The 14266-nt window shown below is 38.9% G+C and overlaps 2 protein-coding genes across 3 annotated transcripts in view; one reads left to right on the top strand and one right to left on the bottom strand.

The window, feature by feature from the left end:
- Positions 1-2075, top strand: part of bmp2k (BMP2 inducible kinase) — a 56670-nt gene extending 54595 nt beyond the window's left edge. For both annotated transcript variants that reach the window (XM_032579743.1, XM_032579741.1), the window contains exon 16: positions 67-2075. In XM_032579743.1, coding sequence (XP_032435634.1) covers positions 67-1385 — 1319 coding nt within the window. In that variant the 3' untranslated portion in view covers positions 1386-2075. The remainder of the gene's footprint in view (positions 1-66) is intronic.
- A 2-nt stretch (positions 2076-2077) lies between these two features.
- On the bottom strand, positions 2078-13309 carry paqr3a (progestin and adipoQ receptor family member IIIa). Its single transcript, XM_032579744.1, has 8 exons — positions 13146-13309; positions 11138-11375; positions 10879-11041; positions 9698-9853; positions 6174-6371; positions 6003-6093; positions 4861-5033; positions 2078-3781 (listed from the first exon to the last, which is right to left on the bottom strand). The coding sequence occupies exons 1-7, from the start codon at positions 13204-13206 to the stop codon at positions 4891-4893; spliced, it is 1050 nt and encodes a 349-aa protein (XP_032435635.1). The 5' UTR covers positions 13207-13309; the 3' UTR covers positions 2078-3781; positions 4861-4890.
- Positions 13310-14266: the final 957 nt, after the last annotated feature.

The following is a 14266-nucleotide window of genomic DNA, read 5'->3' as shown; positions in this document are numbered from 1 at the left end:
AAATATCTGCAGGGTTTGAGATTAAGCTAAAACATTTTTATGTGTAATTTTCTGATTTCTGCACAGGAACTGGTGTGATGCAGAGTGAGCTGCCTGTCGACGAGCTTCCTACCAATGTCCAGGACCCCGTCGAGGATGCTCAGCTGGTCAAGGAGCCAAAATCGGGAAAGAAAAACAGCTGCAAACTCGCCGATGAGTCCGACAGCGACTTCGAGTCCGACCCTCCTTCTCCAAAAAGCAGTGAAGACGAAGAGCAGGAGGAAGAGGAGGCCTTGAACAGCGAGCACGGTGACGACACCGAGCCGGAGAATCTGGGTCAGAGGCCTCTACTGATGGACTCCGAGGACGAGGAAGATGAGGATAAACATAGCTCAGATTCGGACTGTGATGTCAACAAGGTCAAAGGCCGCTCAAAGAAACCAGCCGCCGTTAAAGTAGCCAATCCCACCGCTTCCAGGAGTCCTGGAGGGCGGTCTAAGCAGAGTCTCATCACCCCTACAGTGTCTTCCGACGGAGCTGAAGTTGTGGATGTGTTCGGCGCCGTTCCGTTCGTTGGCGGAGCTTCACCCGTCGGGCCCGCAGAGGGCAACGATATCTTCACCAAAGCGCCTTTCCGGCAGGTCAGCCAGGAGGAGCCGGCTGCTGATGAGTTTGATGTTTTCACCAAAGCCCCGTTCAGCCGGAACGTGTCGAAGTCCGGAAGGAGCGGCAGCCAGACGCCCCCTATATCCCCAGAAGGCACCGACGTCTTTGGCTTCTCTCCGTTCCAGCCGGGCCATACCGAGCCTCCGCCTACCTCCCGGAGCGCCGAAGACATCTTCCAGTCGCCATTCGAGGAGCCGTCGGGTCTCCAGCAGAGGCAGAAGCAGCGCAGCCTCCAGAAGTTGTCTTCGCGACAGAGAAAAACCAAGCAGGAGACGACGGCGGGGGGCAGCAATGGCAAGCGGCACCACGGTACCCCAACCGGAGGACGCAAAACCAACAAGCCGAGCTACCGCACTCCAGAGAAGGTCCGCAGGCATAAGAAGGTGGGCCGCCGAGATTCTCAGAGCAGCAACGAGTTCCTGAGCACCTCCGACTCCAAGGAGAACATCAGCGTGGACATCAGCATGGCCGAAGGGAAGGACACCATGGCGCCTCTTCCGGTGGACGACGTTCTTCTAGACCCGTTCGGGGCCAAACCCTTCCACCCTCAGTACCCAGGCCTTGGCGACGGTAAACCCGACATGAGCACCGCCAACGGGGGAAGGATCATAGATGATTTCGGGGCGGTTCCCTTCACGGAACTGGTGATCCACAGCGGGCCGCAGCAGCCGGTGGTGGCGCCTTCGCAGCCGCTGGACCTAGACCCTTTTGGAGCGGCGCCGTTCCCCTCCAAGCAGTAACTCAACATGTCTTCCGCCGGTAGCCGTTAACCCACAGCTGTTTTTTTTTTTTTTTGGTTTGGGATCATTTCTAATCAGCCTGAGTGGAGTGTTTCTCTCTGCGCCTGCCTTCTATGCTGCATCTCAATGCTTTTAGGAACTGAGAGTTTGTACTGTGATTTAATGTTAATACTTGACTTTCTAGTCTGCCTTGTGATAAGTTTTAGCACCAAGAAGCCTTACCTGAGCTGGGCCAGACCCGCCGCACAGTACCTCCGTAAAAAAAAGACAAAAAAACGCATCGTTTGACATATTTTGGGAGCAGCGTTTAACCACTTTGTCGTCCTTTTTAGGTTTTTAATCTATGCATACTTTCCCTGCAGCCAGTGTGGGAGTGGGTGCATTTCACTAGAAGGGAATTTTTTTTTTTTTTTATTGTACTTTCCTAAAGAAAAAAACAACTTTTTTTTTCATTTTTAGGCTCTTAATTGTTCTTTGTAGCAGAAAAACCTCTGCTCAATTATTGGTTATTTTCTTTTTTTTTTTTTTATGAACTCAAAATAAAAACACAAAGCTGCAGCCAGTCACTTGTGAAGGATTTGGTACTTGTGGAGCATTTCTGATGAATTCTGACTAGTTTGTTGGATTTTATTGAACAGTTTATAAGACAAACATGTGAAGCGTATTGTATTAAACAGCCTTAAAAACAAACGTAGCTACACAGCTTCTCTTTTAATAACCAAAATGGAAAAAAAAGTCTCATTTACAAGTCGCAGATATGAAAGACAAATGTACAAACAGTACAGTTAAGTCTATTAATAATTTAAAAACAATATCAAATCTCATCCCAAAATGAGTCCACTGCCATTTAACTTAATTGCTATTACATCACTGTAAGACTTTAAAAATTTTAAGGGAAAATATTTACTAAAAAATCTGCATGAATGAGGAGTGTAGTGACTTATTCTCCTTTTTAAGGCTTCAAGTAATTGTCTAACCTCCTCCAAATATCTTGTGTGTCCCGCCTCCATCACCAAGGGTTTTCATTTATAATCATTAAACCGATAATGTTTCTGTTTTGGGTAAAACTACTATGGTGCAAACATAAATGCTGCAAACTTGTGCTACAAAACTGAAGTCCTCCAGACCACTAGGGGGAGACAAATCGTCTTGGACCAAATGCAGAGTAAAGATGGGATGTGCAGAAAAAAAGAAAGAGTGTGTTATACTTTTTGAAAAATGCAGTCTTTTACAAGACTATTGAACATCAGGATTAACGTATGTAAAAATCACCTACTCCATACTCCACCTAGTGGTCTGGAGCACTTTTGTTTTTATGGAGAAATTTTACAGCTTTTCATATTTAGAAAAGCTTCTAAATTCATATTAATATGTTTTTAAGGAATTTTTCCATTTTGTTTCCATTTCCTGTAGGTGGGAACATTTTTCATTAGCATTTATTTTGTTGATTTATAGGTTTTTGCTTCCATTTTATGTGTTTGTAACAGCCAGTGTCTTGTGCGTTTGCACTCTTCTGTCATTGTAGAAAACCCTAAAACAAAAAACTGTTTGTAAGCCCCTCTGAAGATCTGATGGTTTGTTTTAAGGCTAAGAACTGATTTATAATTAGGAGGCTAATATAGTGTTTTTTTTATATATATATTTTTTTTTGCTGAGGTCAAATTTGAAGTCTAAATATAATCAAATGTTTTAATAGATAAAACATCATGTAATGTACATAAAAGCTGGTTTAACATGTAGGTGCTGCATTTTGGAATGAAGTCATTTGAAATACTAAAACAGTAAAACATTGCACATCACCCTAAGGGAGCTAGAACATCATATTTTACAGTATTATATCTGAAAACACTGATTTTTTTTTCTCTTGTCTGCTCCCAAAAAAATCCTCACATATGAACCAAATACAAGATTATAACAATGAATATAAAAGGACAGAGAATGTAGTTTTAATACTGCCACTTAAATCACTGTTGTGTCTCAGTAGTGACCTCTAGAGGCGGAGCTGCTCATTACTTCCTGCTAATATGAGCTTAAGAACATCGACTAAATCCCAAATAAAACATAAAAATCTGATTAACAGTTCTGAAAGAAGCTGCTGAGCAACAAGTCTTTGGGGTTTTAATTGCTTTAACATGCTCACTTTTTGCTTCTTGATATTGTTAAAACATCAAATATCAAAAAATCTGCAGATTTAAGTTTCCCCATTCAGAAACATTTGATGCTACATCATTTACAGGCACTTGGAGAACCAGGAAGTACAGGAGCTTCCTGTTAATTTGTTCCTGTTGGGGATTTTTATGATGCATTCATGTCACCTCGTTTCCTGTGCTGCAGCGCCACTGACCATCTTGCTCCTCAGGCAGGTAAAATGCAAGCCACCGGGTCAAAGGTCATTCCTAGAGGTAGAAAAAAACGAGGGAAGTTAAATCAGATCTTGGAAGCTGCAACACTTATTTTTGTGTCTCCTGAACAGATTTAAGGATTAAAATAGAATTTATTCCCTCCGTTTCTCATTGCAGAAACAAAGATCTGCTATGAACTGATAAAAAATAAATAAATAAATTCACGGCAGAAAATTTGGCTAGAACTCTAAAGTAATTATTTTTTGTTTTGTTTAAAGAACAACAAACTCTAAAATCAAAATAATCTTAAAAAATGGCTTACAGGGATATTTTAGATGATCTTAAATCAAATCTAATCTGACTTATCATAACTTTACCTGTTTAAATAAATTGAGATCAGTGTATTATTATTATTATTAGAGGGATGAACAATGTTTCTATAATTCAGATTAATCTAAATATTTAAAGCACAAAAGCAAGAAAAAAAGAAAAGGATCTGACTGGAACAACTTATTACAGGAAATATAAAAAATAAAGGATAAATTATGCATAAATATATTTCTATAATTTACTTTTCTCTTTCAAGTGTTTGGTTCCATTAAAACACATTTTCTACAGCAACATCCATATCTCTCCTATTTTTTATAAAGTATAAATAAAACAGACGTCAGGATTTAAATATGGAGCCTAAAAAACAACAATAACCTGCTGGAAAGTCAGGAAAAAAAGATTTTTTTAAGGATAAAGTCTAGTCTAAAAATCAGATGTATTACGAAAATATAATAAAATAATAAATAAAGGTAAAAAAAAAACCCAACTAATTACAGGAAACATTTATGAAGATATAACTGGATGGATAATAGATGGGTGAAAAATGGTAAATGAATGGATGAATAATTACATGGTTTGATGAATAAATGAATAGATGGGTGGATAATCGGATGGATGAACAAACATGAATTTATAAAATGGAGAAAGTTTCACTAAATTCAAACTTATTTCCTCCTTTAACATCAGACTTTTTCTCACATTAAAACTTAATTTTGACCAAATTTTGCTCCATTTATAACTTTTAGAAAACATTTCTTCCTGTTAAGGACAAAACTACATGCAGAGGGTTTTAAACGTCTTACGTTCAGAAACTGGGCGTGTCGCGCTGTGAACTAAGTGTGCTGAGGAGCGGCGGGACACGGCTGACTGTGTCTGTACGCCATGATGAAACCCGACGACTGGTGCCACCAGTAGAACATCAGAACCAGCAGCAGGTGCCACACCTGGTGGCTGGAGCCCAGGTAGTTCAGCTGGCCTGAGGGGGAATACAAAATGTGATTTAAGTGTATAACATTACAGGATACGCTTTTTTCTTTTGCGTTTCCTTGCAATTACAAGTACAAATTTAAAATTGCACACATATAGTCAAAATGTTTCTACATTATTAAGTGTTTGGTGCAGAAACTGGTTGAAAATCGATCTATTATCTATAATTTGTGTAAAGTAGAGATGGGACTGCACAGAAAATCGGCTCTTCATTCAGACAACCAGCATAAAAAAGACACAATCAAAACTCAGATGACTTTAATATCTCATTAAAGTAACTCAAAAACGTCCAAATAGTTTGGATGCATTTATTTCTTTCCTTCTTTTGGAAAGTTTCTGTTTATGCTTAAGGAATGGAAGAAAAGATGAAAAGTCCATGTTTAATCTCTTGCTTTTTCATTTTAAGTATAAGTTTGTGGTTCATTTGTATTCTAAACAAAATGATATAAAAAAACCCGTCAGATATCTTTCTAATGTGACTAGCATACATAGAACAAAGGTACAAAAACATTATATTGTAGCAGAAAGACTTTAAATATTCAAATATTTAAAGTATTCAAGAAGAATCTTGAACTTAAAGTATAGTGAGGGAATGCCAAAAAAACTGTGACATAATTAGGGTTGCAACAATTTCAGTTTTCTGGCCAATTGCCGATTACCGATCTGTAAAAAGCCTGACATCCAATTTTTTTCTGCCTGAAATGTAGCTAAATATAGCAAGAAAGCCACTGAGTTGGTAACAGTTCAGTGACTATTGTTAAATGCAAACATGCAGAAACGATCTGGTGGGTCAGTCTGTCAATCAAACCTCTAACAGGAGAGCAGAAGAGGACAGAGGTTGGATAAGATCGGCTTCACATGTAAGTATCAGACAATGACTGATCTCCCAAAATTAAGGAACTCGGTGCAGAGTTCGGTGCATCCCTAGAGGTGATGTGAAACTACTGAGTGGACTCACCTGGGAAATATCGCTCTGGAACCTTAGAAACATAGAAAATAAGCGCCAACGCTGCGATGAAGTACATCCCAAGGATCCGTGGAACAAAAGCCTGAAGAGAAACACAAATAAGTCAACAATAACCACGTCTAAGCAGAAAGAGTGGATAAAAACCAGAAGACTTTGTTGGACCTGGACGAGCTGTGAGGAGAATCCTCCGGTGATCCAGATCCAGTGGAGCGTCGGGATGAGGCCGTAGCCGGCCACAGAGCAGAAGATGAGCGAGCGCAGCTGCTTCCACTGCTTACTGAGGTAGAGAGGATGGATCTGGGCGAAGAAGACGGCCAGGATCATGGCCAGGACCGTCACCAGGTAAACCTGCCGCCAGTACTGGAACCAACACCACAGAGACCGGTCAGAAACAAAAATAATAAAAATGAGTCAACATTTGAGTCAACTACTGAGAGGAATTCATTTCCTTTGAACATTTCCAACCATAAAGCTGAATGTTTGTGTTTATTGAAGTTACTAATGACCAAGGAGGTGATTCAGATTTTTGATTCAGGTGTTTTGAAGTAGAGATGCATCCACCAGTGGCAGGAAAGTACGGGGTGCTGTTACAGTCAAAAATTAACAGCAATAATTTGGGTTATTTAGCCTGTCATAAAAGGGCAGGCTTCAAACTAAATACTTAGTCAGCAAGCTAATTATTTAGCTAGCAAACATAAATAATGCGGATACAAGCGGCCGAAATGGGTTTTCTCCGTAGGGTGGCTGGGCTCTCCCTTAGAGATAGGGTGAGAAGCTCAGTCATCCGGGAGGGACTCAGAGTAGAGCCGCTGCTCCTTCACATCGAGAGGAGCCAGTTGAGGCTCGGGCATCTGGTCAGGATGCCTCCTGGACGCCTCCCTGGTGAGGTGTTCCGGGCACGTCCCACCGGGAGGAGGCCCCGGGGAAGACCCAGGACACGCTGGAGGGACTATGTCTCTCGGCTGGCCTGGGAACGCCTCGGGATTCCCCCGGAGGAGCTGGAATAAAGTGGCCGGGGAGAGGGAAGTCTGGGTCTCCCTTCTGAAGCTGCTACCCCCACGACCCGACCCCGGATAAGCGGAAGAAGATGGATAGATGGCTGGCTGGACATAAATAATGTTTATGTTTTATATATTACATAATACTGCTATATTATGTAATATAGTAGTACTGGGTGAAAGTACTTCCATATTTTTGCACAGTTTTGGATTAATTACAGCCCAGAATATGTTGTTCTTTCAGCAAATGTTCTTTATAGTCTGTATACTCCAGTTAACGATTAATCGATTACTCAATTAGTTGACAACTATTTCAATAGCTGATTAATCACGATTTATCGTTTGCAACAAAACCAAATGTGAAAGTGTTTTAGAAACTGCTGAAGACTCCATGATCATCACAGAGGATTCCTCTCTTTCTAAACAGAATTAAGTGTTTTATACATTTATTAATGACTCAGATGTTTATGAGTAAATCAAACAAATAAAGAGAATCGGAGAATGAAAACTTAGCGTTGTTTGTCTTTCATCTTGGCTCAGTTTCTTCCTTGCATGTGTTAAGAAATCTCTCCCACTGTTTGAGCCGTTATCACAGATCTGCGGCGAACCTGTCCCTGGATCTGCGCTTGGTATTTAAACTTCTATAAGTAGCTGCTGAAAAGTCTGGACAGCCTCGTCTCCGTCCCTTCTGTCTGCCTGTGTGGATGCAGGCCTCCGTCCAGTCACACGTCCTCGTGCGACGAGTCCTGCTGAATTTCACAGTGAATAAATTTGCACCCGGAACAAGGCCCCCGGCTCGGCCACAGCCAAATTCTTCTTTTCTTTTTTTCTTCTCCTCCTCCTCATCATCACAGATCTCCAAATCTGCATCCCTCAAAAGACTCGGACGAGACAAGAGTTTGACTGGCTAAATATAAAAATCTGTTTTTCTTCAGGGACTTGGCTCGCCACTGGAGTGGAGCCACCCAGAAGCGAAGCCTCCATCTTGGCGTGGACGGAGGAGGAGGCGGCGGCGGCGGCGGCGGCCGGGGGACGAGGGGCTCCTTTTTTGCCGCCGAGGCTCCTGGACTTGCGAGCGTCATATGGTGAGGAACAGGAGTGACGGACCGCTCCGTGAACGCCGCCATCTGGTTTGGTCTGGAGCAGATTTCAGCCCAGTTCTGGGGGCAAAATAACCCGGCGCTTCCAATATGCGGGGGAAAGCGAGCATCCCGGAGCGGAGCCAAGCGTTTCAGGGATAAAAAAAATAAAAAATAATAAAATAAAACGGCGGTGCCGGCGATGGTTGATGGTGGGCGGCTGGAATGAGGAGCTTGTGTCATCGGAGGCTGTTTTCCAACCGGATGAGAGCGGCGAAGGTGTTGTGTTGCTTATTCACCGGGAACAATGAGCAAAAGAGCCGAGCCAGGCTGAGGCGCTCGCTTTGTTCAATTACTGCTCCTCAGGCCGCCGCCGCCATGATGCAACAATTCACAGTAAAATAATAAATAAATCAAATGCTCCTTTTATCGTCTGATTGTTTCAGTTTATGCTTAAAACAGGCCAGGAGATAGTTTCACTGAAACAGCGGCTTTAAATCCATTTAATGCAGAAATACAATTTTTATTTTTTTCCATACCAGATCTAATTTAACATTTTTTTTTTTTTAAAGTACAAATGACAAAAAATAATTTCACAACGTGGCTTTTATTTCAATTTTTCCAGTGAGTATTAGCGCCGGGCTGTGAGAATTTTAGTTTGATTAGAAGAATAAAGTTGTAATTTAAGCAGAAAAGTGTCTTAAAACTAAAATAAAAAAGTTTTTTTTATATAGGTATTTCTGTAAGTATTAAGTAATATTTGTAACATTTACACCAAAGTATAACTTTAAAAGATGCCCATGTTCTCATTTTGACTATTTGCATTTTTTGTGGATTTCTCATGAAATTACGACTTTACTCTCCTAACTTTACGTCTGTATTGTTGTATGTCTGTATTCTTGTAGTTGTGATTCTTGGGGGTGTGATGCAGATTTCTTTCTTAATTTCAAAATTATAATTTTCAGCCATTATTTACATTCAGATTTACTGCATCTGCCTCTTTTGGTGCAGAATAAAGATTTTTGTCTCACATCAGTAAAAGTTGAATTAAAAGCAACACGACAGTTCAGAGTGTAAAAACGCTTTGATAATAATTGGATATGTATCCGACATGTAGAAGTGTGTGCCATAAATCAGGTTTTTTTGGGGGGTGAAAAGATCAGAATTGAACCGACTTAAAATTACTGAACACGTTCTTTTAATCAGAGAAATATTGCAAAAAATTATCCGTGTCTTGTGTTTTCTATAAACACTAGAGCTGCACCGATCCTCCCCCTCCCCGCTTTCGATATCGATATCTGAGGTTTAGCATCGGCCGATACCGATCTGATCTGGAAAACAGCGCTGAATTGATTTAAAACGTTTGTTTTTAAGCCAAATATAAATGCCCTGAATTACAAATTTATTTGATAACTCTGCCCCAGTACAGCTCACTTAAATAAACCAATAGCTTCACTAGTTTTGTCAAACATGTAAAAACAACTTTTGTCCAAGTACAAAAGTCACATGTAAACAAATGTGGAAAATGCCAATGAAAAGCTAAATGACAAAAAATTTTACTGTCTTACCACAAACCGAAACACCACAAATCAATCAGGAATGAACTTACATTGTTACAGTAGAAAGTGTAAAACACTCCTGGAACGTAGCATCCCAGAATGCCGATGGAAACGCCGGCGTAGTCCAGCGCCATCCAGCGGCGGCTGGTCTTCTCCGAGCGGTGGCAGCAGAACAGGTGGTAACCCACGGAGCAGAGCATGCACAGCTGAGGGTTGAAACGCAGCGACACGCTCCATCAGGAATTAAAGACACATTTCATTATCCAGACCAGATTCAGGCAGATTTCAGGACTGGGATTCAGTTTAATTTGCTAAGAACATCCAGCAGAACTTTGCACTGATGTCGGTTCATAATCGCTCAGATTAAGACGACAGCAGTTGCAGTGAATGATATTTGGCTCATCCTGAATCATCATATTGTGAAAACTGAGCAGGAAAACATGAAGCGAAGGTTTAACTTTTTCTACCTGTTTTTAAAAAATGCAACCAGAAACAATTCAGCAGACATGAAGAGAAAAATCACGCATGAAGACATGAATATACGACAGATTTCAATCATTTCAGATGATCAGTTGATTGGAGAATCACTACTAATAATCCTGGTCAAAATCATCTATCTTTGATTTGACTCCAATGGTTGATCAACAAATCAAAAATGGCTGATGTTTTCATTTTCTAAAGCACATAAAATAAATTTTTATGATTTACTCTTTTTGTTTTCACTTTTTAGGCTTAGTAATGTATTTAGATTCCCTCTATTGACGTAGATTGACCGGTTAATTGACAGTTTTGCTTTCACACAACTGCATCATAAGCTGCGTTTACGTTACAAATGTGCGCAAAATTTGTTGAAATACAAATTCTCTTTTGTTTTTATTAAATAAGGAACAAACATGAATAAATTTGTTCAAGTCATTAAAAACCATCACTCTCCTACCACTTCCTGTCATCTTCTTTGTCATTTCTGCCAGTAGTAACATCTGTTTGTTGATCATATGACTCGTGAAAAAAAGTGTTTCAGTTTTGCGAAATATAATAATTATTTTTTTTAAAAACCACTAAATCCAAGCGCAAAAACTTTCTAAATTGATGTGTTTCAATTAAGCCACGTTATTTTTAAAATTCAAATTTGTGCAATTTTACGGTGAATGGAAACGCAGTTAGTGGTGAAGGAAGCGAAATCTTTCACTTCAACAATCCAGAAGTTCCTTGAACTGACTCGGCATCCCACCTGGAAGCAGAACAGCCCGATGGAGTAGATGACATAATCCTCCTTGGAGGCATGGATGGAGGGCAGCACCGACGCCATGTTGTACACGCCGATGCAGAAGAAGAGCAGGAAGCCCAACAGATGACTCCAGATATTCACCGTCTCATTGGATAGGATGAAGAGGCTGCACACAAACCATTGCTCCATTGTTGTTTTCCAAGTTTAAAGCACCAAGAAGTATTTTATCCTGGTTTATGCCAAACTTTGAGCAACGCCTCACCTCTTGATGCACAGCCTGGATGGCAGGTAGGCTCTGTATCCGTCTGTGATGTACGGATTTTCTCTCAGGAAAACCGGGATCTGTTCGTACGTGTACAGTCTGATGCCTCTGGGCACCAGTACAGGCCAGTACTGGTAACCTCCCAGCTCGATGTAATGTGCAGTTTGGGCATTTTTCTGGGGTTTCTGGGACATTGCAACTGACTTGCTAGGTGAGTCAGTTTTAAACTGACTTGAAGCTGAACGTATATAAAAAAAAAAAGCCAAAACATTGACATTAAAGTTAAAACAAATGTCAATTTTAAGCAAAATAACTAATTGAACTGCCAAGATGAGACAATATGCTGATGACGCCATTATTTACATGATCTTTTTGTCCACTCATTGGAAGCTTTTTAGTGCCAGCGTTTATCATTGAGACCACAATGGTCCATATAGTACCTTCCATAAAGGAATTAATGATTTCCATCAGATTTGTACAATAATATCACAGCAGACTTTTTGGAATGAAACATTATTATTCATTCATTATATTAGAAGTCAGGATGCTTGCCTGATGGTGAAAAAACAAACTTAAAAAATCTCAGCTGTGTGGATCGATTTTTTCACTACCAATATTGATATCCGACAGCTCTGAATTGACTTATTTGATAACTCTGCAGCAGTAAAGTACACTTAAATAAACCAATAGCTTCACAAAATTTGTCAAACATGTAAAAACAACTTTAATTTGTTCAGTCAGCTCAATTAGGAGTAGAACATCCAATGTAAAATAAATAATACAATTAACTGACAACTGAAACTGACAAAAACAGTAAGCTGACTAACTTGGTCAAACATGTAAAAATAAAATGCAACAAACCTTTTAAATTGTTTAGAAAGTGTGATTAAGAGTTCTAGATATAATGTAAAATCAATAATAAAACAATGATCAATGAGTGGTCAAATAATTATTAGCTGAATTATTAAGAAACCAGGTCATGCTAATGAGGGTGAGTTATTCTTCAGCGCAAACAGAGCATCTGCATAGTGCAGAATGAAATTAAGTAATATTTAGTCATTTAGGCTGGAAATGCATGGCAGCCTTGCTTAGCTGGAGATCAAATAGTGTAAGTTACAGTTTCAAATGTGGAAAATGTAGATGCTTTACATACTTCAAGCAAATATATCTTAATTTTGCAGCACTATTGTGATCAATCTCTGCCTACATTTCTTTTTTTTTTTTAGATATTCCTATCAAAGATCGCCATTGGTTCCACAGACACATTTTAAGACTATAGAGGATAAATCTTTAAGAGTTGAGTCCCCCAAATTGTTTAAAACTTTGCCTCATTCTTTGTGCTGCGTTGATTCTCTTGATTCTTTTAAAGCAGCAGCTGAAGACTCGTTTATTCCGACTGACTTAACTAGTTTTATGCTGTATGATGTTACATGTACTGTGTTTTCAGTTTAGGTGTCATCTTAAAAATTAAGTTTACGTTGTAATTGCACATACTTAGTCAACAGACACGTTGGATGTGTACTAGCTAAAATCTACTGGAAAATATTTGGGATTTAACTGATATATGGTGTGTTTTTCCTGTATATGTTTATGGCGTTTTTAAAGGCCCAACTATAATTGTATGATTTAGCTTTAATCACCATTTTCTTTACCTATACTTTTATGGGTAAAGAAAATAGGTTTATAAATGTTTTATATATCCTGCTGCTCGTCTGAACACGAGGATTACGTAACAGCCAACCTCTGTCCTTGTTAACGATTATAAAGTTTCAGCACAATAAAACGTTTGCTTTTCACAATTTTATAAGCCGAATGTTTGCTAAGCATCAAATAAGCTAAGAGTAAATTCAATTTGAGTCTTATGATGGAAAATGTAGCTATTTTAACCAAATGAATCTAAAATCAGTAGGATTTTCCAAGAGGTTTGGTGTCTAGCGGCTAACAAGAGCTAACTAGGCTAGTTAGCATTTTGCTTTGTTTATAGTTCATAACTAAAAAATAAACTTACCTTTTAACTTAGTGTATTTGTAGTTTGAGCCATTTTGCGGCTTAAAATACGAGCTACGCATTTGTACAGATTTATGAGCATTAAATTAAACATATAAAAAAGTATATAAAATTATTCACAACATCTTCACTAAGACGCCATCAGAATTAAAGGACCCCTTCAGCTTGTCCAAATACTGCCTGAATTAAAAACATAATCGAAACATCGACCACGCCTGATCACATTTGCAAGTGAAGGAAAATAGGTTTTACCTGAAGAGAAATCTTAACTACAATTTCCAAGAATAAAAGCCCGAATATTTTTTATTTAAAATTTAACTCTAAAGAACAATGATACACACTGTTAATCTTTTTCTTTTTAAAAAAAATAAAACCTACACTAGATTCAATAAAAGTAGGACTTTATTCATAAACTCCCTCTCATACTACTAAAAACAGCTCACAGTCTATGCAAATTAAACTTTTATGTACTTAAAAATGGCTTAAGAAAAATGTAGACACTACAATACAGTGCTTTACAAAAGCATTATTGACAGGCAACCCTTTTTCACATTCTGTCACAAACGACAAACTTAAATTTTATGAAATTGTGACACCCCAGTAGGGTTAAAAATATTTTTTTTGTGGTTGTTTTACAAAACAACAGCAACAAAGTGTTACTTGCAAACATAAAATGTATATTTGCATTCAACCATGAATTAGTATTTTGTAGAACAACGTTTTGCTACAATTTGTTAGACTTCATTTCCACACTGATGTCCTGCTGACAGATAAACAGAAAAGTGTTTACTGATTTTTTTTATAGCTTCCACTAAAGGTTTTTTAACATTTAAAACTGCTTCTTTGCTAAGTTATCAAAACTTAGCAAAGAAGCTAAGCTAACTGAGTTTATAAACACTTTTATGTCCAATTGAATCACATCATTCAAAACATTTCTTGGAACCCTAATACAATGGGACGTATAGGGTTAAATGGGATGCATTATGCAAAATTCATATTTTGCACGTTTTTGTACTTCCATTTGGGTCTCAATTGCTATACCAAGCACTTAAAAAAAGAAGCAATAAACAAACACCCAGCCGTGTTTTTGTCAATACTCCAAGTAAATATTTTATGGCGTCA

Source organism: Xiphophorus hellerii, chromosome 12, assembly GCF_003331165.1.
Source record: "Xiphophorus hellerii strain 12219 chromosome 12, Xiphophorus_hellerii-4.1, whole genome shotgun sequence".
In the NCBI taxonomy this organism is placed as follows: domain Eukaryota; kingdom Metazoa; phylum Chordata; class Actinopteri; order Cyprinodontiformes; family Poeciliidae; genus Xiphophorus; species Xiphophorus hellerii.
The sequence above is the reverse complement of the archived record's forward strand: the minus strand, read 5'-3'. Positions and strand labels throughout refer to the sequence as shown.

Coding starts and splice junctions, on each gene's coding strand:
- paqr3a (XM_032579744.1), bottom strand. CDS start 13,206: ATGCGTAGCTCGTATTTTAAGCCGCAAAATGGCTCAAACTACAAATAC. Junction 11,376..13,145: donor CAAATACACTAAGTTAAAAG/GTAAGTTTATTT, acceptor ATATACGTTCAG/CTTCAAGTCAGTTTAAAACT. Junction 6,372..9,697: donor ACACTTTCTACTGTAACAAT/GTAAGTTCATTC, acceptor TGTTGGTTCCAG/TACTGGCGGCAGGTTTACCT.